The sequence below is a fragment of the Lepidothrix coronata genome, unplaced genomic scaffold, assembly GCF_001604755.1.
Source record: "Lepidothrix coronata isolate B3197 unplaced genomic scaffold, Lepidothrix_coronata-1.0 Scaffold2, whole genome shotgun sequence".
Taxonomy (NCBI): Eukaryota; Metazoa; Chordata; class Aves; order Passeriformes; family Pipridae; genus Lepidothrix; species Lepidothrix coronata.
In genome coordinates this window covers 454,619-482,038 of record NW_016690182.1, presented here as the reverse complement: position 1 = coordinate 482,038, position 27,420 = coordinate 454,619, and the positions used below count along the sequence as shown (strand labels likewise).

Here is a 27,420-nt window from a genome sequence, read left to right as displayed (position 1 = left end):
CTTAGTCCTGTTCTTCTTCCAAGCTTGATATAGTCCTGACTCTTCACACCACCTCTGTGGCAACGAAGGATCATCATTCCCTTTCAGGCACAAGGAACTGGGATATGGAGAGGTGAAAAGCTCTACCAGCTGAAAAGCTAGATAAAAAAACAACCAAACGAAAAACCCAAACAAACAAAAAAAACCAACAACAACCCCCCCCCCAAAAAAAAAAAACCCAAACAAAACAAACAAACAAAAAAAACCAAAAAGAGTGCAAATAAGTGGGTACACAACACAGGTACAAGATAAACTGTTTTCTGTAAATTCTGTGGGGAACATTTGGCTTTTGAAGACATCCTCCCTGCACTGTTTTTAACCCAAATCCTGCAGAACTGAAAAACTGAAGTGTGCATTGACACAAACAAAATGAAGAATGAAAAGATGGCACTTTTGCTATTTTTATTAATATCCCAAAGAGGACTGTGCAGGCAGTAGCCTTCTCTGCCACCAGTGCCTGCTGTTCTGTTGGCCTGGAGGGCTCAGGTGCCTCTGGATCCAGACCTGTGGTCAGATCTGCTGCTGCCTGAAGCTCCCTGTGTCCTGGCAGGACACAGCTCGTGACAGAAAAGCTGCTGAAACGGTGCCAGTTTTCACAGCCAAACAAACTCACCTTTGTCCTCACCACAGACACACTCATGGGCATTTCTCCCCCTCTCTGCTGTCTGGAGGCAAGTCGGCATTTCTGCCTCTTTCAGACACTTACCGAGTTCTACAGCCTGTTTTGGGCAATTGTTTGGTTTCCTTTGCTGGAAAAACTGGCTTCTTTCCTCCTCGCCCTGGTTTCATACAGGTACATGCCAGTCTCGAGACAAAGCTGGTTGGGGTCATTCCCCTCAGAGCTGCTCCGTGAGGACCTGCCAGTGCCATCAGGAAGCCAGAAGGACCTGACATGCCTGGGGTGGTTTTACTCGGAGTGGTCTCCTCCCCATGTGAGCACCACCAGCAGAGTGTGGGCCCAACTGCTTTAAACCCTGAACATCCTCTCTCATTTTTTACTCCAGGAGCTGTTTTCTGCCATCCAGCTCTGGAGAACAGTCTTCTGGAATGACCCATTCCAGGATAGGAATGACCTTGCCAAACCCCTCCCTCCAGCATGGAATCCCCCCAGGAGATTTCCTCAGCCTTGCCATGCCCACAGCATGCCCTGGGACAAAGGGCAGCACCGACACATTTTCTGCACCAGCTCTAGGAAGCTGGGGCGGCATCTGGCTCGGTTAAATGGAGGCAATTATAGCTCCAGATTCTATTTGTGCACTTACTTAACGTTACTAAAATTTTCCTGTTCCTTCCTACCCTTCCTCCCAGCCTGGCCTCCGACAGGACAGGCATCAGCTCTCCAATCAGACAATTTCTGTGTCAAAGGAGTGACATTCCATACCTGCCACTGCCCTCGCAGGCGTCACGGAATGAGCAAGGTCCCCTCCTCACCACCTCACCCTTGGTGTTTATACACGAGAACTGTCACTTAAATAAACATGGTGCTATGTAAAAAAAAAAGAAAAACCAACAAAAAACCAACAGAGATTAATTTCACATTCACTTATAATTACACTGGAAAAGGACAGTGGGCCTAAGCAATCCCATCTTAAAATAAAATTAAAGCCTGCTTCAACTCTCCATCTAGCCCACTGCTTCTACTAACAGCACATACACATTTGTACATGTTATTAGATTGACGTTGTAGCATCCTGGACAAATCAAATTAATTCAAATATCTGCAGGTACGAAATGCTGTAGCTGAGAAATGAGCACATAAAGGATATGCAATTTTCCCCTGGCAGTTTATTATGGTATGAAGAAAAAAACATTCTGTGCTTGAAGCTGACGTTATATTACAAATGTATTGCGAAGTATGACGTGACTATTAAAATATGATTACACAAAGTATGAACATTTTAAGAAGTTTACAGTACAGTGAATCTTTTATAAACAGACTCTTAAATATACATAGGACAATAGTAGCTGACAGAAAAACATCAAAAATTAACTATTAATGTTTATAGACTTTTCCTCTGAAAAAAGTCTCACATTAAAACAGAAATTATGAAAAGCCTTAAAACCAGGAACAAATCACCTGTACACTACAAATATACATGGCAGAGGTGCACAAACCAGAGCTACCTTTTCACTGACGGGTTCAGCGGCTGCAGGCCGGGCAGTGCCTCCTCTTCAGTGTGACCCACCACGGGCCACGCCACGCTGAGCCCCCAGTCCTGCAGCCCCCGGGCACATGGACACACCCTGGTCAGCAGCTGGAACGTCACAACCACACGCTCACTGCAGGACAGCAACGGTGCATTGTCAGGGTCGAATTGACCTACTGGAGTGTATCAAGCTGAGAACATGCCCAGGATCTGGCAAAGGGATCTCTGCAGACAGATCCCTGTATGCACTGTGGGCCTGGATGGGACCTACGTACCAGGACTGGGCTGCAAGACTGAGCTATGGGGGAATCAGCAGCTCCTTTTAGGGATTTTATTTTTTTTAATGCAACTTTTCAATCTTTCCTCTTGATATGAGAGAACAGATGCCACATTTGATTTCTGCTTAGTCTGGTTGCAATGACACCCCTAGATCATGTGTTATGTCAAAAACATAAGTATTTTATGCTGTAATACACAGTATTACTGAAACTAACAATATTATTTGCATATTTATAACAAGGTATAATGAAATCCCTATAATAAAACCAAAAGTTATGCTATAGATTTATTTACAAAGAGTCCAGCAAAGAAGTATAAATACTTCTACATTTAAGGTTTAGGAAAACATAATTTACAAAATATTCAAATATATACAGTCATCTGAAAAACTGCCAATATTAAGCTTTGATGCAGGCAAAGAATTGGCTGAGTCTGTTCACTCTGTATTGAACGAGGTGGCGGCTTTCATGGGTTGTCTGTTCTGTTCGAAGCCATATGTGAGTTATTTACAACGAGGCTGCTTCTCTCCGAGCTAAACGTGTCCAGAGCTTTGAGCGTGCTGTCCCAAAATGTCATCTATCATTGTCAGATTGTTCAACCACTCTTCGTCGTTGCTGCTGCTGCTGTTCTTCATGAGGGAGTCGAGGAAGTCGGTGTCGCTGCAGTTGGCGGGCAGGATGGAATTGCTGTGCTGGGACACAAAGTCGTACTGCGGCAGCTCAGCAGTGGCGCTCATCCTGCTGAAGGCGTCGGGCGGCTGCCCAGTGGAAGGGTAGCTCGGTGGGCCGAGGCCTGGGGCGGGATTGAGGTGGTTAAAACTGGACACTCCCTGCGGCACCGATTTCATAACATTCATAGCTGGCAACGGTCCCCTGGTTAAATTGTGTCTCAAGTTCTGATTACTCATCGAGCTCAAGCCCTGGCCAGACTGTCCCATGCTCAGTTTCTGCATCTGCCTGACCTGCACGCCGGGAGCGATCTGATTCGGCGGCACCACGGCCTGCTGGGAGAACGCCTGACCTGGTGTGCTTGGCCTCACGCTCTGTTTGGAGAAGAGCGTGTTCCCGGAGAACTGCTGCATGCTGGTATCCATTTGGCTTTGATTTGGCATCCTTGGCACAGTAGTCGGCGTCCACATCTGGCCAGATGAGTTGGGGTAGACATTGGGGATTCTTGGCATACTCGGCTGCCTCAAGTGTTGCTGTGTTGTAGAGTGATTTGTTAAGGAACCAGAACTGAAGCCTCCCATCGGCATTCCCGGTCGCACAGTGGAGTGGCTGTGCACCGTCTGGCACCCCGAGTTCATGCCCAGTGAGTTCTGGCTTGGCCGCAGGGGGATGTTAAAGTCAGAATTAGGTGGGAAAATCCCCTGCTGCTTGCCAGGGTTGTGTGGAATCATCACCATCGTCCCACTGCTCTGGCTGGCAGTGGCTGGGGCCATGCCAGAGCCCAGGGTGCTCTGCAGCATGGCCGGGTTCGAAGGCAGCATGCGGTGGTTGGGCGGAGGAGCCGGCATCACTTGGTTGCAGTCAGTGGGAAGGGGCTGCTGCACGGCTGTGGGCAGAGAGACACGTTAGCTGTGAGTACCCTGGAAATGTGGCAGAACAATTAAAAACTCCTGCTCTTTCTCTTCCATGTCATGGGCCTCTCCTCTGTGTTATTTGTAACAGAATTATACTGGAGCCATAAGGAAATGGGGGTATCTCAAGATATGTGGTAAAATGTGAAATGCTTTTAATTCAGGGCAGAGAAACATTAAGTGTCCATATTTAACTAGACCTCAGGCCCCGGCTTCTTAAGGATTTTCATAGCATGCCATTTCCCTCCTTACCTTGAAACTGGTTTATCTGCTGAGCTGCAAACAAACTCCTCTGCTCAGATGTTACTCCCAGCATGTTTTGTCTCTGCTTTTCCTGGAAGACAAGGGGCATAATAGTCAAGTTGTAGTCTCTTGACAAGCAAGAGCAGCAGACACTTGAAGTGTAGCCACTGTTATCATTAACAACCTCTTCCATACACCCCCCCGCCTCCTCTGATGAGATTCAGCCCAGACAGTTCATTTCAGACCATAATTGCTCACATGGCCCTTCTTGCTAAGGTGTCCCGATGACAGCCCAGCGTTGGGAAGTACAGTCTTCAGCAGATGCTGTGCAGGCAGCCAAAGGGGAGCTGGACAAACACGGAGACTCCCGTATTCATCAGCCTATGAGTGAAGTGTGCTGCAGCTGGAGGCTGCAGGAATCCTGGCATCTCCCCAGTGCCTCTTGTGCAGACTATCTGGATGTGTTCTCTGAAGCACCAGATCAGGGGACAAAAAGTGCCCAGAAGTCCATTAGTGACCAGACTGTGTGGTAGCATTGCAGGGACACACTCTCAAGCAGGAGAGCACTGGTGGCCTTTACCCTGTCTGGAGGACGGCTTTGCCCTTGTGAGCTGGTTGCCACTTTTAACCAGAACACAGGTAGCCAGGGATCCACAGTAGGTGCTCCCTCAGCAAGGAATTGCTGGGTTACTCCAAGTGACCTGATTTGAACCAGAACCCAGAACTTACCACTGCACTCGCATCCCTGCTGTGAACAGTAGCTGTGACCTGGGGAGCTGTCAGTGGATGGTGGGAGCTGAGGGCTGGCTCCTGCTGTGTTAGAGCCCCCCAGTAAAACTTGAAGCCAAACAATATCAGGGAGGCAGAGCTGGCTTTGAAAGGGAGTTTGATCAATGGGCAGGACATGGCTTCACTGAGGGTTTTACTGAGCTACTTCTCATCTCATTTCTCATCTGCAGAAACGAGTCTCCTTGACCCAAATCGAGCAGCACGCTCAGAAAGTCAGAGGCACATGGTCAGAGCTGCCTCACCCAACTCATCTGTGGGATTCCCCCACCCTGGCTTCCTCACACAGCCTATTACAAACATCCTACAGGGGCTTCTGTTGCTAAAGAGACCAGTCAAATCCTGGACAAACTGGAGTCTAGCATCTGCTCTGGTAAATCCCCAGGGAACCAGAGAGAAAGGCAAGCAAGGAGAACACGTCTCCTGAGGCTGACTCACTCTCCAAGCCTCCCTGCTCTGCATCTTCCCTCCCAGCTCTGTGGCTGACCAAGGATGACGGCAGCAATATGGAAGTGACCAAATCCTTCCCTTGCATACGCGGGGGCAGATCTGCTCTGAGACTCGCTGAGCAGCACTTGGCCTTGGCTTCTCTTGGCCTAGACTCACCACAGCCTTAGTCTGACTCAGCCTAGCAATTCCAGGGTCACTCCCTGGTGTTTGCTGACTGATGATTTCCTCATTCCAGTCAGTCCTGTCCTTCCCAGTGAGGGGGACAGCACAGCACCCCACAGAGGCATCGTACCTGCATCAGCTGTCGCTTCATTATTTGCTGCTTCAGTAAATGGTTCCTCATCGTGTACCCATTGACTGTGGCTGGTGCCGGCACAGAGCCCCCACTTGGGATGGAGCCTGGCTCCTGAAGTCTGGCAACAATTCCAGGATTTTGATCCTGCCAAGAAAGACGGAAAAAAGAAAATTAATCTCATCAGGGAGGTAACAACAGAAGCCCTTATCCTCTCTGCTGATGCCCTCTCTCTGGTCTTTGGCTGTCCCAAGGCCAAAACACCTCATGGATTCACATAGACCTGCATGTTACAGTGAGGTGCAGGGGACTGCTCTGATATTTGAGCATCAGCACAACAAGAAGTGAGACAAGCAAAAGGTTAATCCAAAATTCTTCACGAGTAGCCCAAGGCTGTGGAACTGATTCACTATCACTGCTGCAGTCAGGGCTGCCTGGCTGGCAGTGAGTAAAGCGTCACATTTCCCACCAGTTCTCCAACTGTTACATTGAAAGACAGAAGGAAAGGAAAGTTGCATCAGGGTAGGATTTGGCACGTGAATGTAAAGGAGAAGGCTACAGAAAAAGAGCAAACTAAAGAGAGAAGAGGAGAAAAGGTGCCATCAGATCAGGAACTCAGAGAGATGGGGAAAATGTGGGCCTGGAATTGAAGTGGTTTTTGTGAGTTCCACGATCAGAGGAATGAGGAGAGGTCATTGAGAAAGGAAAGGAGAAGATGCAAAAATGCCTGGACACAAATCAGTAATGAATGCAGTGGGTCCAAATCCTGCCTGGTGCAAACCAGCCTTGTTGTAAGTTCTCAGTGGAAGATCTGAGTTGGCTTTGACAGCTGAGGACTTGCCTCCAAAGAAAGAGCACGTTGGGGAGAAAAGAAAAAAATTCAAGAACATGATGAAGACACAACCCAAAATGGAAAAAAAAAAATAATTACTGAAGTCCAAACTTCTTAAGAGCTGGCAGGTATTCAGGGAAATACAAGAGCAAAATGAGGGAATAAGTCAAGGCCTCACTGAGGACAAGAATCTGTGAGTGCTGTATCCAGGAACAGCAGCACCAGCGTATTCCCTATTCTCCATTTTCACATCCAGCTTCTACATTATTTATGATGTTTTGTTATTATTGGCAGGCAGAAGTATGTATATTATATCCAGCATCCTTAGCTGGGCCATGCTTCCTTTGTTTTCAGAATGGAAGCCCACATCCTTTGTTTGAGAATCAATGTTATCAGGAGATAAGCAAGAAGAAAATGGTTGTTGCCTTTTGACATCTGACAATTAGAAGCATGCTCAGATGGAGAAAACAGGATACGAGCCATGTTTCAGAGTGGCCAGAAGAAAGCCTTGGAAGGCATCTGTCACCAGGAAAGCTTCTCGGGCCTGGGGCACCTTTCCACAAAAGCTTCACCATGAGGAATCACCCAACTCCTTCCAAGATATTCTTTGTAAGAGGGATTACCAAGAAGGTCACTGAAATTACTCATTTTTATGGTGCCTCCTTTTGTTGTAGCACTTTGGTCTATTATGCAAAAGCACAATTGATGAAATGTAAATGCCTGCTAGATAATTTACTAAAAGACACAAACCTGCAGCTCATCACTGCTCTCATTATCATTCCTATTCATGGGCAGCCTCATAAGACTAGATTTTATTACCGGTGCTTTGCTTACAATTCTGCTGGACATTTCTCCTCCTCCTCCTTCCCTCCTACCCATTTTACTCCCTCTCTCCCACAGAAAAAGAGAAGGGGAGGAAAAAAGTAAATATGATTTACTACAGATGTAAATATGAAAGTTCACGTAAAGCTGGCACTCTGCTTTCATGTCAGACAGGATTCTGCAACCACAGTTAAGCTTTGAATAATGCAGATTGCCTCTGGGGGAATATTTGAAAGTGGAGGGATTCAGTTTGTGTACTCTGCACATGAAAGACACTGAAATGTTCATACCACCAAAATCCCTGCCATCTATCCAATTTCCTCCAAACTTGTCTTGTTGCGTGCAGAGGGTCTGTGCTTACTGAAGCAAATGAGTTTAGTGCAAGGACAATCATTCTGATGTCTTGCTCTGGGCTATTGCATTAACAAGTCATAACATTAAAGTCTCTTTTCCTAATCATGTCCACCTCATTCTAATTTCTCCTAAACATCATCAAGAAAATAATGTTGATTTTTCCATATTATTAATGGTAAAGAAGTGTAAATCACATTACTAATTGTTGCTCTGGTGCTGTGGCAGTACAACAGCTTAATTATATGGGATTTTCTGCAGGCACCCTATAGCAATAATGACAATCAGTGAAGTTCATTTGCAAATACACAGAATGGGTTGTTGAGTTTTTCAGAGCAAAGTTGTATAACACTTAATTAGCCAGTAAAGAAACAATCTATAGATATACAGTTTGCTTTGGGGGAAATTAGGACAAAATAGCATAGATAGAAAGACAAGGAATTAATTCAAAATCTTGCCTTCTACAAGTTCACATTTAGGTTAAGCCAAAAAAAAAAAAAAAACCAACAAAAAGGAAAAGGAAAAAGTTCTCTCTTCTCACCACTAGTGGGAACTACTGTATTCCTGTACAATAAAAAATAACCACTTGCACGTCATGACTAAGAATAGCTCTGGTGTAGTCTAAAGGACACTGCTATCTGTACCAAAGGTTAATGAACTTTAAACATTTTTCCTTTTCATCGCTCCCCAAGAAAAATCACTTTCCTTCCCATAGTAAGGCCAAGCCAAACCAGTCATAATCTTAACTCATCTGTAGTTTGGACAATCCCACTACAGAACACAGGAAGACAGCAAAGAGAGGATTCTGGTGCTGAAGCCGGGAACGATGGAAGTGGGTGTTCCCACCCGAGGGGCCGTGTGGCTGAGCTGTACAATGGAGGGTACAGATGGCTACAGGGGGTTCTGATTCTTTGACTTAAAAAAAAAAAAAAAAGACATTTGCATGTAGGTATCAGGGGTTTTTTGCCATTCTCCCCTCCCCAAACCCATATTAATATGGCCAGAATCCCTAACCAACTGGCACACCACACAGACCTGGAACTGGAGAGTGTGTTTGAGAACGTGTGTTCTTGTTGCCAGGCAAAGTTTCACGCAGCAGGTCCGGAGCTCCTGCAGCACTCCCTGGGCTTCCCAGTGGGGCAATTTCAAAAAGGCACTGGGACTAACTGTGCAGTTTTGACTTTGTATCTTATGCACCAGTTTCAAGAGCAAGGAGGAAAGAATCAGGCTCCAGGCTTGCAGGAATGTATACTGCTCGTGTCAGTGTTCCACCACTGACTGCACTTGTAAAAGCCACTGCACAGCCCAGTGAAACCAGTGCCCTGCAGCTGCCCAGCTGTGCACGATGGACAAACACATCTGCCCATTCCTGCGCCCAGCAGCGAGCGTGGGCCTGGTCCAACAAACCATCAGGCAACTGCCTGATGGAAGGCGTGCAAGCAGTCCCACTGAGACCTACCACGTCCATTCATGAATCTACATACTTCCAAAAATCCACTGGCGAGCTCGACCTGCCCAGACACATCATCTGACTACGTACAAGATGCACAACTGCAGCAAATAAGCGCGGAGATGAATTGTTCTGCGTGAACGTGGTTGATAAACTTCAGTCCTCAGCACTTAGTTATATATCCAGTAATCACTTTGTGGCTTCACTTAAGCAAGAATGAGGAAATTTATGGCCCCTAATTCCTCTGAATCCTCATTAACAAACAGTCCAAAAAGAATTTAAAAGCAAGACTTTCCGAGGATCTGAACCAGAGCTTTAATCGCTCCTTGGCAAGTATGTAAAAATCCCTCTAATCTTTAATAAAGAGCAATCATTGTTTTTTAGGACTATGTGAAAACACTAAACTCATTTATCATTATTAAACTTTCCCATCTGCTCTTACGGTGTAACTCCAAAGAATATAACAAAGAAATTGTACATGTTAAATTGTATTGACTTAAGCCCAGAGCTATTCGAGATGTACAATTTATTTCAGTGAGGGCAGGAAGGGGACTGCAGGCTGCTAGACAGAGTCATTTGTCCAATGCTGAAAAGACAGTTATCTGCACCAAAATGGCTCTTGGAAAGGCACATTTGCTTTATAAGAAATAAGCTGCCAGGTGAGACCATTCAGCATTATGGTAAAGACTCAGACAATAAAACCAAGTCATGAATTTCAATAGTTAACAGATGGACTAATTAGAGACTGAATTCTTTGTGGTTCTAACAGATAACCAGGTCACAGCAAGGTTACTGAGAGAGGCACGCAGCACTGCAAATTTCGGTAGATATTTGCAGAGTTGGGAAAAGGCTGCACTTCCTCACTGAAAGCATTAGCAGCAGTGGAAGAAAGGAAACGTGGCTAATTAAAAATACTTCCAGTACCTGCATTTAAAAAGTTTATTCCATTGCAAAAGACACTGCTAATTTGAGAAATATCCCCTCCACTTCCAGTGGGGCATCCAGCTGAATCCAGGGATTACAGAGCTTAAAGCAGAAGGGTTGTTGAGATGAGCCGCAGCACAAAAGCAAAAGACCAAAGGCAATGCTCGCCCAGGGTGGATGTTTGCTGTAAGTACGAGAAGGGGACAAACTGCTTTTTCCACCAGTTCGATTTTTTTTTTTTTTTTTGGTAACCAAAGATAACTTAGTTTGAAGTATTTACCACGACATCACACAGTAAACAAGAAACAGAACCAGAAAACCATGGCTACAGGTCTTGAGCGGAGCCACTGCCACTGACCCGCTCCCAGGCCCCGGCTGCTGGGCTGGGGCTCCAGGGGGATTCGTGCTCTCGGCAGGGACAGCTCTTCTCTAGGGGTGGGGTGCAGTTTCACCAACCGAGCTGTGTTCTGTATTTTAAGAACACGTGTTACGTACGGGAAGTTCTGCACTCTGCTGAGGAAATGCAAATACTGGTTTCAAACTAGTGCCCCTTGTTCCCCTCTACTCTCTGCACTCCCATCTGCCCACCCTGTCCAGGAGCTGCACTGCATCTCTGTGGTGGGGACTTCATGCTTGGGCAGCACTTGGCTCTGAAGCCCAGGAATGAGACTCATAGGCACAACCACTCTACAAATACTACAGACTGAGCAAATAAAACACTAATAGCATTAAAGATGCCTCACCCAATTTTATGGTTTTAGGAGGGGTTTTCATGTCTTAGAACCACACAGAAGCCACATGTAGACCCCTGATGTGTAGCAACCTTGTGTGGACCCATAAGAAACCTTGATGCCACCTTTACAAAGAAGGATCACGGCCTCCACAGCTGTTAGTCCACTTAAATACTGAGATGGTGAATCTGTTTGGCCAATGCATAAAAATAAGGTAAACAAAATCCAGGGTCACAGTTTGGCAGAAGGATCGTGTCAGCCCACTCAAGAGTGTGATGTCTGTGAGATGCCACTGTCACTTGCTTCACACAGAAGTCAGGGGTTACCTTGGCTTCTCGCCTTTAACAAAACTCTCCATTTACTCTTTGGAAGTTTTCTGTCTTTTTTCCCTCCTCTATTCTGCTGGCAATTCAGAGATGCTCTTCAAGATAAAACAGTCTTTCAGCTTAGAAATACTCCAAAGCTTTCAGTTTGTTTGCGTGTTTGCTTTAGCACAATGTATGAACATTGATAAAACAAACTGTGCAGTTCAGTGGATCTGTTTTTTTTTTTTTTACCCATCTTTCACCCATTTACTTGATACACAAGCATGTGAAATACTGCCAGACTCAAGTTTCTAAGCTTATCGTGGGGGCTGTCAGTCAGGAAAAGGCTTTGTTTGAAGACTGTAAGTGATCTGTGGGTATACAGTTTTGTTTAAAAAAAAAGTTCTTTTAAGTGTTTCTTTCTTTTCATACCTCACGAGCATGCACAGCTTCCCTGAAAGGTAGTTCCCCCTTCTTTGCTAGGAGCAGTGACAAGATCACCACACCTGTCTAGCAATTGTATCAGGACCTTCCTGCCTTAAAGCAAAGCAGATGAAACACTCATTTCCCTATAGCTGTTCTTATACTGCATGCTGTTCAAAACAAAACAAAATCCCATCAAAGTATCCAGAGTGCAATTCTCATGCACCTACAATTTTAATAAGAACTTAGTCCACTTCCCCTCTTAAAAAAATTAATGAAATTAGTTGACGTTTTTGTGCAAAGGCTCTACCAATATTTTCAGAATGGGTTTCATCCATCAAAACATGTCATTGAAGAGCAACAGCAATCAGAGCAATAGAAAGACAGAAAATCCAGAGTGAATTATCGCAATAGTGATTTTTCTTTTAGATGAAAATGCATCCTTTAGCAGGCACGTGGAAATCAAGCAGTGAGGCATCATGTTGTTAGAAGGAACACGGGAAACAGCTTTGGGAGCAGCCAAGAGCCTGAGGGACAACCCAGATGGGAGAGATAGTGTGTCACAGACACACACAACCTCCCAGGAACTGTGCTGCTTGTAAAGAGGCACGATCAAGACTCCAGCAACAGCAGCTCCCCTGCAAGCAGATCCTCTGGCCCAGGTGAACTCCCAGGCCATGGGTGAAGGCAGCCTGGAGACCAGCTTTGATCCACCATCCCAAGCACAAAGCAAACCTTTCAGGAAGACTGAAGACCCACGGAGGCTATACCAGACCCCTGATGGCAGTGGGAACTGGGTGCCCACAGTGTTAACACACTTTTCTTCCACCTGAGAGCAGCAGTCTAGGGTTGGACTCATCCCTCCCCACCATTCTTTAACATAAATTGTGTCTGTTACTGTTTTTCTGTGTATACACCCAAAGATGCAGAGATGGGTGTTTTGTACCTGTCTGTATAACATATAGTCAAGATCCAAAATTGAATTCTCTGCAAAGAACAAAATATTTATATTTGGCTTGTACAGCTGTCATGATTCTCCAACCCTTGACACCACGCTCTCATTCTCATGGAGGGCAGCTTGCCTATAAATTCAATGAGATAATCTAAAACTGTATTTATCTCACCCAATTTCAGCTGGTAGTCCTTCTGCCTGTCTCTACAAGGTTGCATTAGCTGTGATGACAAACTACAACATCTCGTATCTATAAAGTGGTTTGACTCAAGTAATCCTTGTGTTATGTCAAGGCATGCTCTCAGAGGTGTCGATGAGATTCCAAAGGAGCCAAGTTAGCTCAACACCCGGCAGAAGCTGCTACAGGGAAATGCAATGACTGGTTGGTGAATTTATATACTAGGGGGAGCAGAAAAGATCTGGAAAAAAAAAAAAAGCAAAAAAAACCAAAAAACCTGAAGATTTCACACTAACAAAGTGAAAGTCACAAAATCTTGAGCAAATGGGATAAATCAGTACTCTACCTGCCCATTTCTGAAAAGCTCTGCAAGCTGCAGTGAGGTGATCTGTAGCACTGAGACTTTGCAAATCCCCTGCTTTCTCCAAGTTAACGTTTCCATGAATTTTCCTTTGCACGCAAAGGATCAATTTGCAGAGGCAGATGCCCAAGTGTTCACTCTCAATAGCAGTTGGTTGCTCAGAAGCCCTTTGCATGAAAACCCGCCTGCATGCAAAACTCAGCAGATTTACTCCTGATTTCTCATGTAAGTGCACAAACAAAGCGTGCTCTGGTACAAAGTATCACATCACTTTTTCAGTGTTAAACCTCTCAAAACCTTATTCTCTCTTAACAGACGAAACTAGTCAAACATCTAAAAAGGGTTGTATCAGATGTCAAAAATCACCACCATGACTTACAAAACAAAATGCTGTGATCAATAATATGCTAAAATAATGGATACAAAGTAGGCTTAGACTAGGTAGTTCTCATGGTCAAATTTTTAAAACCAAGATACTGACATGTTAAAACAGAAAAATGTATTAAGGTGACCTTGAGTATGGGGAACAAGGAGCAATTCCATTATGTTTTTAAATGGAAATTATTATTAAAACACCCGAAGCTGAACTGTTGTAACCAAGTCAACTCAATCTCCCCTTAAAAAATCCCTTTTCTCCCCTTCCATTCGGATTGTATTTACAAACTGTAGATGTCTCATTTTTTTCTGGTGTCATTTCATTATTACAGAGTTGAGATCACTAGCCATCTGCAGCTTCATTTCATCAAGCTCTGATTTGTCCTTGGAGCAAGGTCATCCGGGACAAGAACATAAAACGCTGCTTTCCTCAAATGACAGTTCTTTATGCCTTCCTGTAAATACTCCCCACTAATTTTAAATAATTTTACCACTTCATACTCCCCCTCATACACACTGAAAAGGCTGATATACACACATATTAATAAGGAACTTGTCATTTAACCACTGCATGTCATATTAGAAGCAATTAATGGTGTTTATTTGCTGATAACGTAGGCATTTCGAACTCCAGCTCAAGAATCCATGGAAGCTTCATGTGACTTGCAGGATATTAGCTATGGGTCAGAAGTTGGGATCCCCCCATTCAGCATTAGCATATGCTTGGAGAGACTCTGTTTTCCATCAAGCAGAAAAAAAATGCAGTCAATGCACAAAAATTACCAGCTGCTCTATACCCTATGGTGGGTGAGTGATAATAAAACATCACTGGGTGTATGTGGGTTCATTCATCGAGATCAACAGACCAGTAAAGAAAGATTTTCAGGCGCATCGCACAACGTTCCGAGCTAAAAACAAAGGAAACGGAACATGGAATTTCTCCTCAGATCAGATTTGACTTGCCACAAACTGTGGAACATCTTCTCTGATGTAGAGACTGCTGTTCTGGATTAAAGCAAAACCCAAACCCAGAAAAAAAAAAACAGGGTAAATTGAGTTGAGAGCCTTCAGTAACACACCCATAAAGACACTGAGTGACTGAGAATAATCAGCACTAGCTCTGGGGGTCAGTCTCACTCCCAATCTCTGTTTGCAGATTCTGGCAACAACAGATTGAAGGTCCTGGCTCTAATCTCCAACACAAGGTGCCTATCTTTTGGCACCTGGAAAATTCATTACTGGGCGGATGTGGTGGATTCTGAGATACGCTCTGCTGTACGCAGCCATCTGGCTCACAAATAACCGTGCGAGAGTTTTTACCTGGGTGCCTTTAATAGCCTCAGCAGCCCTAGTCATGAAGACCTGCACATCATGGAGGTCTGTTTGCAAACACCCCTGGCTCTGTGTCGTGCAGACAGGCATTCAGGCCTCTGAGGAGTTCAGCTGCACAAGAAGTGTCCCTCTGGACACGCAGTGGAGGGTCAGCTCATGAGACTGTGAGCATGCAATTTGTCAGAGGAGACGTGGAAAATGGGATCATTACAGGTGAACTCCCAAGCCTCTAAAGGAGGTGATCTTGAATGGTGAGGTTTTTTTGCAACTGAGTCACAGGTCAAAGCCATCCCTATGGACTTGGGCTACAAGATCAGGTCTAGTTCCGTCACAGGTAGATTCTTCCTGTGACTATGGGCAAGCCACGTCATTGCTCTCTCTGCCTCAGGTTCCCTCCAAAAGGAATTAAAGTTAGTCCCAGAAAAGGGGGATGAGGGTAATTTCCTGGGGCAGCATGGGGCTTACATCTCCAGGCTCCTGAAATGGCACCTTTCCCATGCCCTCGGATTATGACCCCGCAGACCTGCGGCAGCGTCTTGCTGCTCACCGGTGAGAGGTGGAAGGGCTTTTCCTGCTTCACTCCATGTACAAGCACTGTCATGTTCTCCTCTCTGCATCTCTCCTCCGGGTCCGGCCGCAGCTGGTTGCATCTCAGCACAGCACTAAACTACACCGAGTTGTAATGGTCCCCCAGGGCCTCCAACCTGGCTGCACGGCCCAGTGGAGCGCAGCATGTCCCAGCCACATGCCCTGTGATCCCGTGACTCGACCCTTACGTGCTGCAAAAGATGCTGCTCCAACAGCTATGGACATTGCTGCACCTGGAGAATCCCTCAGTGCCCAGCTGGGAGCTGTGTAGGGAGGTTTGGCTGCTAGGACATGTCAGCCCTATGTTTTGCCTGGCACAAAAAGAAGAGGTTGGCTGAGGTAGTTATTGGTGAGAATCCTAGGATTTTTTCTGCGAGTCCTGCTTGATATTTTATCATGACAACTTTTTACTTCCGTAAGACCCATTCAGTTTCACTCCACACCCTCTCCTGCATCCCTAGCTTTGCCCTGCTCCATCCCCATTATATGTCCTTCTCCATCATTTACATGGCAGGAGACATTTTTCATTTGAAATTTATCCACGATGAAGAAAACCTTCCAAGTGCCAAATACCATCCTCTCACATCAGCCAAGATTTCCCTGAAATTCTGTGGGATTTTGGTGCCTCTGTCACTTAAGATAATAGGAGTCTAAGAAACATGTGCCTTTGAACATTTGGCCAGCCACACTTTCGCTGTAAGGAGGGAGGGAAGCGTACAAAAGAAGCTTGGAGGCTGGAGCTCGGCCACGTTCCCTGTGAGGCAAAGATGTTGCAGAACGCTCGCAAGTGTTTCTTCAGCAGAGACACCGCATGTCAACAGTTAACTTCCCTTTGTTCCCATCCAAATGATTAAGGTTAGAAGCTTGCCTGGTGACATCACCAGAGTTTAAACATGCTGGATATGGTCCAGGGAGCCAAAGTTATTGCTGACCCCATGGTTACTGATCCGCTCTGCAAGTAGCTGATGTCTGCTCTCACTTTATGAATTATTTAATGGGTTAAAGATTGGTCAGATCTTCTTTATGCAATGTACAGCTATACAGTGGGCAGGAGGACATAAACATGCATTAACAAGGTTAAAGTCATATACTGTAACTACACTGTTTTCAGCTTGCAGCTTTATTGACTTAATCATGCCAGCACCACAGCCAACAAATCATTAAATCCATTCCATTCTTCTGCTGGTTACCAACCACAAAAACAGAGGCAGGCAAACACAGAGCAAATCTCGGAGGGGGTGGGGAGCAGCGGCGGGGTGCGGGGCCGAGGAGAACAGTGGGATCACTATGGAGCGACGCTGGCCTGTCACTGCCAGCACAAAGACGCCAAATCTGTCTTTACGGACTAAGTGGTTTCATGGTTTAAAGTGACACACTCATTTGTTCCTGTTTTGCAATGATTATAGAAAAGAAGAAGGCGGGGGGCGTGGGGGGAGGGAGGGAATAAAAAGCAAACTGAGCTTCTTCATATCGTAATGTGTGTGTGTGTGTGTGTGTGCATCCCCAGAGCCACAGACCTCGGCTGCAAACACACCCCAGGGCCAGGGCAGAGATCTGGGTGCTCATGGCACCCCAGGGGTCTCAGGCTCTGCACTGCACTCACTGCTAAGCTGCAGCCAAACGCAGGCATGATTAAGAGTTCAGTGTAAAAGGAAAGAGACATGGAGCATTAAATCAGTCCTTCCATTGCCCTCCAGGAGCAGCTCTGACCACACAAGCCATGGGAGAAGTCTCTGCTTTCAGACTGAAGTAACAACTTCACTTTCAGACAAAGGTTCTAATTTTTGGCCTGGCACTTCACTGTAACTTTTCAGGTCCATGTCCAGGCCCCCCAGAAACTTCCTGACTGCCAGCAGTGTGCAGAAGGCAGGTGCACACTGCAGTCAGCAGATTGCCAAATACTGGTTTTAGGTGGTTAGTTGAAGACATCCAGGTTTAGGAATGGAGCTGTCAGCTTATAGAGTTTGAACCTGTGAGGTCTTTATTTACCACTGCTGTTGCACCCATTTGTGCCCCAATGGAAATCACCTTCTCTATCACCATCATGGCTTGCTCTGTGCTAGGGCAGCATCCTGTCAGGACACAGCTCCTCTGTGTTACTATCAGGCTACAGATGAAGAATTCAGCATGAACTCTTGGAAACCTTCACACATCAGGGTGTTTTGCTTCTACAAATGGCTATTTGCGAGCTTTCCTCCACTGAGAGAACATGAAATAAGCTCCTCTGTTCTGAGGAAGACTCAGCTACACTGGGAGAGATTCCTGGCCCATTTCTATTTGTTTTCAAAAGAATAAATGACCAACAAGCTCCCTTTGCTTCATCTTCTGGGTACAAGCTGCTTAGAGCTCCCTGGGAGAATAACCCAGATTTTGGCAACCTACCAGTGCAAAAGCTTGGCAGACACATTTGTACCTTGTCCTGAGATACACCACTCTAGACCTTTTTGAGCACCATCATTATTTGGTTTTATAGTTGTTTTCTTTAGAACCAAACAAGCCTTCTTACAGTCTGAGTTCCAACCTTGCCTTCTTTTGTTTACTAGTCTCCAGATCCCTATCACCCAGACACAGCTCCTGGCTCCATATATTGCAAATAAACATATCATCACTTGGTGCAGGAGTCGGCCAGAATTCCTCTTGGAAATGGCCACCAAGGAAGAGCCTGTCCCCCAGCTGCCTGCCCATGGTACAGAGGCTGTGGAACACACCATCAAAGGTGCTTATTTCCAGCCACCACACTGGAAAAAAGACAAACAAAAATGATTTCTGAGAGTCAGAAAGTCAAAAGTTTGCTATTTAAGGTACCTGTGTGACTTTTGACTTCACAGACTTTTGTATATTGGATCACCACAGCTGCTGCTGCTTCCACAGAGAGGGAATTAAGGCACCTCCAGCAGACAAAGGGCCAAGCCTAGACATGTTGTCCGGGCTTCCCTCACCACAGCCCATCCACCACATCTCGGAGGTGCACATTAGGGTGAGCTGAAATTACCCTCTAAACATCTTTTCCTCCACTGGCCACAAGAGGAGCCTAAATGATGGGAGAAGATGAATCCCAACCAGTCCCAGAGGAAGGCTGACAATGGAGAGCGCTAAATCCTCGTCTCACAAGGCCCAAATCAGCGCTCAACCACGCAGCTTTTTGCCTTTTGTCTGGGGTTCAGCAGCCCCAGCTCCACTGTACCCTGCCAACGTTGCCTCCCTCCACTGAATTCCAGCTCTGCAGCTCATGCCAGTCTGCACCCACCTTCCATTTGTGAGCGCTTGCTGGCCCAAGATGGCAATTTGAGGGTTGGTGTGATGGACCTGTCAGCCTGGAGAGCACCTTATCATTGCCCTGTGCTTATCAGGAGAACATGGGAATGCAGAGGAGGCTCTGCAGCCGCAGTCATTAGCCGACAAGCTGCTTCAAAGGGAAGTGACAGTTGTGATGTTTAAGGACCGACACACCCAGCCAGGAGTAACACACTAGCTGGGCTATTTATAATCCCTGATTCTAGAGGCTTAAAATAGCACTGCTTTTATTTTTATATTTTTAGGCACACTTGTGTATTTAAGCAACTCCATTCGCAGGCTCCACATCAAACACATCACAGGCAGTCTCGGAAATGACAGTCAGTGCTCCATGTCTCCCCACGGAAAGCAGAGGTGAATTTCCCTCTCCCCTATCTGGCCCCTATCTCCTTGGCCAATGTGATTAAAAACCCCAGGCCTATTTCCATGTATTTTTACATACAGACTGGCTCTTCCAAAAGCAAAAAAGCAAAGGGCTATGCAGCACCTGCCTGCAAACAGCCAACTAAAGTGGAACAGCAAAGGTATTCCAGTTGGCAGTACACAGCCACACGTGCTGCTCTCACCAACAGGCACCACAAAGCCTCTGAAGGAGTTAATGAGTCCTACAAGAAAGCAATCCTCATTGTTTGTGTTTTTCTTAAAAAACAAAGGTCAATATACAGAACTAGTCAAACAAACCAGGGCTGCAGGTCTGAAAGGAGCATTCCCTCCGGCTGCTGCACGGGCGTAGCTATTTGTTCTCTGCTCCCTGGTGCCACAATGTACCTTGGTTGGCATTTCTTAATGACTGGAGCATCCATGTGCTCTTTGTAAAACAATTATAAAATATTCAGGACAGGGGAAAAAATTCTTTGCACAGCCAAGGCTCCGGCAGACTGCATAGGTGTCAAATGGTAAATCATTAGGTGTTTTGTTTTAATTGAAGAGTTATTTATACCCTGGAACTTGTTATTAACATAGGAAAAACCAGAACTTATTGTTACCCATAATTAAAGGGACTATTATGGGACTGCAAAAGCATGCCTGGCCCCAGTCAGACCACCCCTCCTTTGGCAGTGGTGACTGTCACAGGGAGGAACATTAAATAGAGGCTCCATCTTAAGGTACTTCAGCCAAGAGGTTCAGAGGGGCAGTCCCAACACATGAACCCCAATTTTGGCACTCAGGCTCACCCCTAGCACCCCTCTCCTGCCTCTGGCCACAGGCCAGGCATAAAGCAGGGGAGCTTTGAGGAGAGGGTACTGCAGGGATGCAACCCCACACTGCCCTATTGGCAAAGCCCTTCTGACCAAGGGGCACACGGATAAGACACATCCTGGATTTGGCCCGGAGTTGCATAACCATCCTGTTAAAATTCAGGATTAACAGGTTATATTTTCATTTGCGAGATTGTTATCTGCCCCAAGAAAGGTTTCCGATTTCACCAGCACTAATCAGGAGCCACAATGGATTTCCGGTCTCGGCAATGAGGCTCGAGAGCCTTTGTACCTTGTGGAGCCGGTTTTAATTCAAATCTAACTGGCAGAGCTTTTGTAGCTGCATGTTGAACAGATTAAGAAAAAAAAGGAAAAAGTCACTTCCATGCTACTGTAACTTATTTCTAAATCCATTTCTTACAGACACAAATCCCTCTGACCACCGAAGAATCTGGTGGCTGCATTCCCTTTCCAGGAATGACACCCTCAATCTCTCCAGTGGCCCTGAGCAATGATCCCCATTACCAGTTCTGTGCCTTAAAAAAAATGCACCAAAAACCTGCACTGGTGCCCACCTCAAGTTCTGGTTTGTGCTGTTAAGGATATTATAAAAAAAAAAGCAGGTCCAGAATAAAGAGATCAGCGTGCCGCGACAGCCTGTGCTCCCGCACAACGCGGGGCTGCGCGCCCTGCGCTGTCAGCTCAGCAGCATTTCACACTGGAATGCTATCACCGGGACACACAGCCAGGCAGAGGAGGTGCACTGGCCTAGGACAGTCAAGTACGAAACTAGAGTTGCCATAATTATAACTGGGAGGCCAAACAGACCCCCTGAGAGGGTCTATCTTTGTGGACAGAGGGGGGAAAGGTTCACCAAATGGGTAAATTAGACCTCGGTTACAGCCTTCGTGTTCTCCCCCTGCCTCCGCCCCCAAGGACTGCGTGAGTCAGTGGAACTGGAGGGAAAATATACACAAAATTCTACAAGTGCAGGAATTAAAGAGACATCTCCAAAGCTTGCCTCTGGCACTCAATACTAGCTGCAAAATTGGGTTAGCTTGACATTGCTGCTGGAGGTGAACAGAGCCTGGCTGAGCTGAGTCGCAGGCGAGCAGAGCCCTTCTCTGCAGAGCAGGTGAGCACAACGCTGCCTGCAGTCTCATCACTCCAGCACAGAAACACGTTTTTAAATTTTTAAATCCAGGAGTGAGAGCAATTAAGAAAACAAACTTTGTTTCCTGAACAAACGTGGGGTTCAGACAGTTTGGGATTATGAGATACATGCAAATCTGCAAGTCTGACCTGAGCCAGTTTTTGAGGGTTGGAGAACTCTGCAAGTTCTCCAAGGTTCAAAAGAACTTTGCCTTGAATATTCATGGCAAGAACATATTGGTGTTGAGGCTGTTTTACAGTGACAGTACCACCTAACCCATCCCAGCTGACAGTCACACCCCGGCAAGAGGATGGGAGAGCTCCATAAACAGTACAGCAGTTCTGGAGAGGAAATCTCAAATGTCTTGTAAATCCTGCTGCAGGGAATGCCACATCACAGGGGGCTCATTCGAAAGCTCTCCTGATTTGTCCACTCGGACAAGATGCCAGGAGCTGCCAGTGATGACACCCTGCTGCCTCTCCCGACAGGATGTCGCCTGAGCCACCTGCCTGGCAGGTGTCCCTGTCCCGGCAGCATTCAGAAACCAGTGCACAAACTAACCCAGGAAAAAAAGTGACTTTCCTTTCTGTTCCCATTTGCTGCTGGGCTTGAGATAAGGGTACAAAGGCTGATAAAAACGAGTCCACAAACCTTTGATACTCTGCCCCCAAGTTGGGGAGGTTTCCATGAGGCTGGAGCAGGGGCTGCTGCCGGAGTCAGCTGGGAGGAGGGAGAGGAGGCAGGGGAGGGAGAAGGGGAAAAAATGAACAGCTGCAAAGCAATTAAGCCTGCCTCCCTGCCGTACTGTCCAAAGCAGGAGGCAATCTAATTCAGCCTGGTGCCTCTCTTCCTTCAGCCGTCTGGTGCCTGCCTGGGATTCAGGAAAGGGGCTGTCTGACTGCCCACTTTGTCTGCCGAGCCAAAGGGGCCCTTCCCAGCCACAATTTCCAAAGGAAAGAGATCTTGGCTGGCGGTGTCTCTTCTTTTCTGAGAAAAACATGCACTGAATGTAGTGGCAGCAGCTTTATAACCCTCTCCTGCCCTTCCTCAGCAAACAACCAAAGTGGAGCTGGAGCAAGAAAATGACCCCGCTGGCTCCTCAGCTCAGCACTTGTCTCCCAGCACAATGAATCAATTAGCATCCCATCATTATTGTGGTAACTGTATCTTTCACAAGCAAGATTTTATATAGAGATAGAATAGGATGTTTTCTGCTCATTTCCTTCCTGTCATTCCAATCACGAACTACTGTTAAAAATACAATGCATTTAAAGTCTGTAACATTTGCAAGCATGAGTTCCAGTTTCCCAGCTGAATGGCTGGTCTTTGTTTTCTGCCCAGTAAAGGTGTGGAGGATCAGCGATAGAGGGGAGCCTGTGGTGCAACTGGGTTAGAAACCCACATATACAGAAGGTCATCTCATTTTCATGTTCCTAATATCAGGGATTACTTTAATTCCTTATTCTGGCCAACTGTTTTGGTTTATGATCCACAGCACAGGACTCCTTCCAGCATGTCTAAGGTGGTACTTGTTCTGCTACTTCTTCAGAAACTGGCAAAAATATTTTATTTGGAAAAAGTTAGTACAGCAGGGCAGTAAAAGCCTTTTAGTACCCAGTCAGAGAAGCAAATAGGCTCTCTTAGGAGAACAGAGTACAATTCAACTCTACTTTCGTTTAAATCTGACAGTAACGTGGGCAGCAGGTACGTATCCTCCCCCTGGCTCAATCAAGGCAGAAAAATGCAAAATGTGTATTTTAAATGCAGCTAGACAGCATTTCATCTTATGAAATGCCTCAACACTGCTATCATAAGCACAAAAAAATAAGAAATCACAGAGAACAAGATTTTAGCCCACCATCCTGATAAATGGTTTATAAAGGATGAAATTCGAGGAAACCTCTGTAAGCCAAAGCACAATAATGTTATATATTGTGTCAACATAGAATGGAGAACACCCAGGACAGGAGTTCCTTACTAATCTTATTCTACATAAGGTCCCTCATGAAGGTCACAGTTCTTTTTAAAAATTAAATTTATAGACATATAGATATATGCCATCTGTGTAGGAAAAAGCTCAGACTCCGGACTGGGCATGAAATGGATTTGTCCATATTCCCTCTCAATACCACTATTTTTTCTTAATAAAATAGTTCTTATTAAATAGTAATTTTTAATTTCCTTTAAAAAAGTAAAGTAGAACATAAATAAATGTTGGGGATTTTAGCTGAAGTCCTAAACTATGGGAAAATGCTGGTATGTCTAGCAAAACCTTTTTCGGTTAAAGATTTACTCACATTTCAGGACCATCACACAGTCTATGGTGATGTTATCAGCATTTCTCTGTTCTTCTTGACCTTAAGCACTCTTAAACCATTAAATACATAATATTCCCTGATAATAGAATGCCATTCACATTTCAGTAACAATAATTCACTCTAATGAGATAAGAACTTACACATCAAATTACTCTTCATCTATTTGAGAGATATTAACAGACTTTGGGGAACTGTAGAATCACAAATAATGACATCAAGAGTCCGACACTATTCCTGGAGAACTTGTAACTCCCAGTTACATCAGTAGGAATTTGAGATGTGCAAGAATTGCAAAATCAGATGTTAATCTGCAGCAAACAACACAGGTATGGGCAGTCTGCATTTTTGCCTTAAGCAAACAAGAACCAACAAGACTATTAATGAGAGAAAACAGCACCAGTTGCTAAATGCACGTATAAATTCGCATTAAAACCAACTATACTCCTCAAGTGAGTCGTTACCGCCCAAAGAAAACTTTTACAAGAAACTTCATGTTGTTTACAAATTTCCCATTTACATTTTGGTTTAATTCTTGCCTTCCCACTCACGCCACGTGCCCCCAGCCTCAGCAAAGAGCTGCAAGAGAGGGAAACTTGATGCTTAAGTTAAAAACAAAGAATCATCAAGATTTACTCCGGCACCTTCAGGGAACAGGTTCTCCACTTTTTCTGCGGTCAAATAACTAATGCAATCTGAACACCGACTTTCTTATCAAACTAAGCCAAGATCACTCAGCGTTCTCCTGGCACAGGGGACGGGAGGCTGCTCTGGCACAGGCTGGGTCCGGGCTGGGGGAGCGAGTGGCTGCACCGCCTTTGGCGCTCCCCGGTGCAGCACTGCTGCCGAGCCAAGGACGAAAAATACAGCAGGAATAGCTTAATTCCAGCTCTAAATGAGCTCAGCGGGGAATCTAAACAGTCAAGTCAATTGCTGGAATCTGCACTTTTCAACCTCGTTCTGCTCCTTTGATCAGACTGAATTTTGAGCTACGGCGATTAATGGACTAATAGAGGAAGTCACAGGGTATCTCTTGGGAGAGGAGGGAAAGGAGAAAAAAAAGTATCTCATCCTCATCATGCAGCTATTCTGCAAAACGCCACAATTCCACGTAGAAAACTAAAATACCGCTGCAGAAAGTGTGCTGACTGAGCTGGGAAGGAGGGTGGAAAGGGGGTTGTACAAAACAAAAAAATAATACTCATATGATCACTCATTCATTGCTTAAACACACCCTTCAGAGCAACAGAGAAAGAAAACAGGCTACCCAAGTACAAGTGCCATGTAAACTACCCTTCAATCAAGTACAGTAACAGTTTATACTTAGTAATGCCAAAGAGTAAAGGAAATATTAAACACATTTATTATGCAAAGAGAAGCTTCCAAAGGCCCTGAGTATTTAAGCACTCAGAGAAACTGATTTGTTTATGGCAAGGACAAATACTACTACTGATATTTCAGGATAGTATGTCCTTATCTTGCTGGAAGGGGAAGAAACAGATTAACATTAGCAGCCTGCAATCACAAAAGAGAGGGAAAGAGTCTTTGTTAAGATTTTTTTGCCCATTTGCTTTTATTACTGTGCCTGATAGGAGGGGGCAGCTTTTCTTCCTGCAAGGGCCAAATGTGGCTTCTGCAACTGATGACCACAAAAGACAAACCCCAGAGGACCGAGAATATAATCACTGGACTGATTAAAACATGAACTTATTCAAAGTTTGGCATGTTTGCAAAATGCTGGTGCTAACCTCTAGGGGGGAAAAACCCCCAATAACAACAAGAACAATAAGAGTCACCAGAAAAGCCAAAAATAATTAAAATATAAAGTTAAGCTGAGGTAGATTCAAGTGCACCAAAGCTTCCAGCTCCCTCTGTTTTTTTATTGCAGCACTAATATGCCATTGCCAATCACTGTTGTGCCCCTTGCTGCATCCTCCTCCACCTTCGGTCTTACTTGAGCATAACAAAGCCTAGATACATACATGATTCACTCTGCTCTCAGAAGTAATCCTGCAGTCGCCCTGGAATGACCTCCCACTGCGTAAATTTAGGCGTGTGTTTGAATCTTTACAAGATCAAGCTGTTAATGTAATGTCTTAGACCGGGATATCATACTATTTTGTCTGCATTACAGGGCTTACCCTCCTTGTGGGTCTCTCATCAATTCTGTAACGGGGAAAAATAACTTGGCACAGCTTGTCTGTAACCGGCATTCACAGTTGCATCTGTCTGACACTGATCCAAGGAATCACATTTTCATTACTTCAGTGACAAATGTTAAATAATTTTCCTGGTTATACAGAGAACATTATTTATACGGCAGTAATGCATTTCCTATCTTCTTCTTTTAACACTCCTATATGCAAAGGGTTAAACTGTAATACAGGATTACTTCTTAACAGCAGTACTTTTCAGAATTATGTACCGCTAATGATAATATTTGCCTTTATATATACTATAAAAATTTAACTTTAAAAGATGTAACAGAGTGATTAGCCTTCAAAGCCCTACAAAGAGCTGCTGCATTCTGATTGAGGATTTCTATCAATTATTATTGCCGGCTGCTTGAAACAGTCCAAAGTGCTTGAGACAGAAATATTACACAGCCAACAGGGCAGACTGATAGGCTTCCTAAATGTACAGTTTTTGAAGACAGCTCATAATAGTGTTTGGCTTTCAAACCTTAATGTTAACAGCTTTGATGGGACTGCTTCTAATTTGTATTTAAGACCCATTACCTTTTCCTCTAAGCAATCTTCGTGAAACATCATTTGTTCTAGGGGGATATTTGCCATCCAGCGCAGCTCTGTAATGGCCGTTAATTCACACCATTTTGCTTGCTCCTGTATTAATCAGCAAACTGTGAATCATCCCAGTGTTTCCAGACTCACAGATGTATGAGAGAGCCACCGAGGCCAGTCCAGTTTCTCTCCCCATTCAGTCACACAGACAATATCAGTTCCTGTTTACAGCCTCGGCTTTGTTTTCCCCCACCCACACACTGAAATTTCTCCAAAATGCCCAAAGAAAAAAAAAGAGAGACTGAGTTCATTTTACCAGGAAAGTTATTTCTAGGTATTGCATCTGAAACAAAACATGTTTGTACTTCGAGCTGGTGTGCAGCATTCACTGCAGCCAGGCAGAAATGACAGAGGAGCAGAGCAGAAAGGCACAGTGGGCTGCTCCCGTCACCCCACCCTGCTGGACCGCCGGCCGGCGCCAGGCACGGGATTTAACAGCATCTCAGGGACTCTCCTACTCATTTGTTTGCCTGTTATTCTATTTGTTAAATTAGACTTTGGTTCTGTACATATTTCTGCATTGTGGAGTACAGATGTAATTTTAGACTATGACAAGACAACACTAGGTAGAAAGCACCCCAAAATTCAAGGGTGCACACCATGCTTTCACAGTATCACTGCAGAAAGTATTAAAATGATTTATTAATTTAGGCATCAAATTTGAGATAGTAAGGAGGGCATGGTTTTGGGGAAGTGAGCACGTTTTCCAAAAGCCAGGCTGCCTTTAGTTCAACATAACTGCCATTTACTAAGAAAGAGACAGAAAATACAGACGGTGAACAAACCTATCTTCCGCAACTGTTGGAAAAATGGAATGAAGATGTTCTGATATTAATGGGGATTTACAGCACAGCTGAAATGAGTTGGGTGTACAATAGGGTCATGGAAACCATTTCCTCATTGCTATTCCTCAGCACGCCGGGTCATGAACACACCTCTGCAGTGTAAGAATTATGGGTGTGCTGACTTGTAAGTGAGGATGCAAGTGGTGTGCCTTAGCCATCACTAACCACTCTACAAGTTGTTATTTTTAAGAATGATACACAGAAGGAAGTTACAGCATTCATCCTGAAGCCAAGCAGTGAGAAGGTTGCCGAGTCTTTCCCTAGATTCCTGGGATGTTTATAACTTCATTGCATCTAAGAGCGCAGTTGAGGAAACGTGTATGTTCAAAACCTTTTGCTCAACTGCTTATAAATGAAAGATTTCCGCATATGGA

General features: G+C 45.1%; 1 protein-coding gene across 2 annotated transcripts in view; it reads right to left on the bottom strand.

The window, feature by feature from the left end:
• Window positions 1–1,599: 1,599 nt before the first annotated feature.
• MAMLD1 (mastermind like domain containing 1) overlaps window positions 1,600–27,420 on the bottom strand; it is an 82,263-nt gene continuing 56,442 nt past the window's right edge. For both annotated transcript variants that reach the window (XM_017819383.1, XM_017819393.1), the window contains exons 3-5: window positions 5,816–5,962; window positions 4,297–4,378; window positions 1,600–4,019 (exon numbers count right to left, since the gene is read on the bottom strand). In XM_017819383.1, the coding sequence (XP_017674872.1) occupies window positions 2,998–4,019; window positions 4,297–4,378; window positions 5,816–5,962 (1,251 nt within the window). In that variant the 3' untranslated portion in view covers window positions 1,600–2,997. The remainder of the gene's footprint in view (window positions 4,020–4,296; window positions 4,379–5,815; window positions 5,963–27,420) is intronic.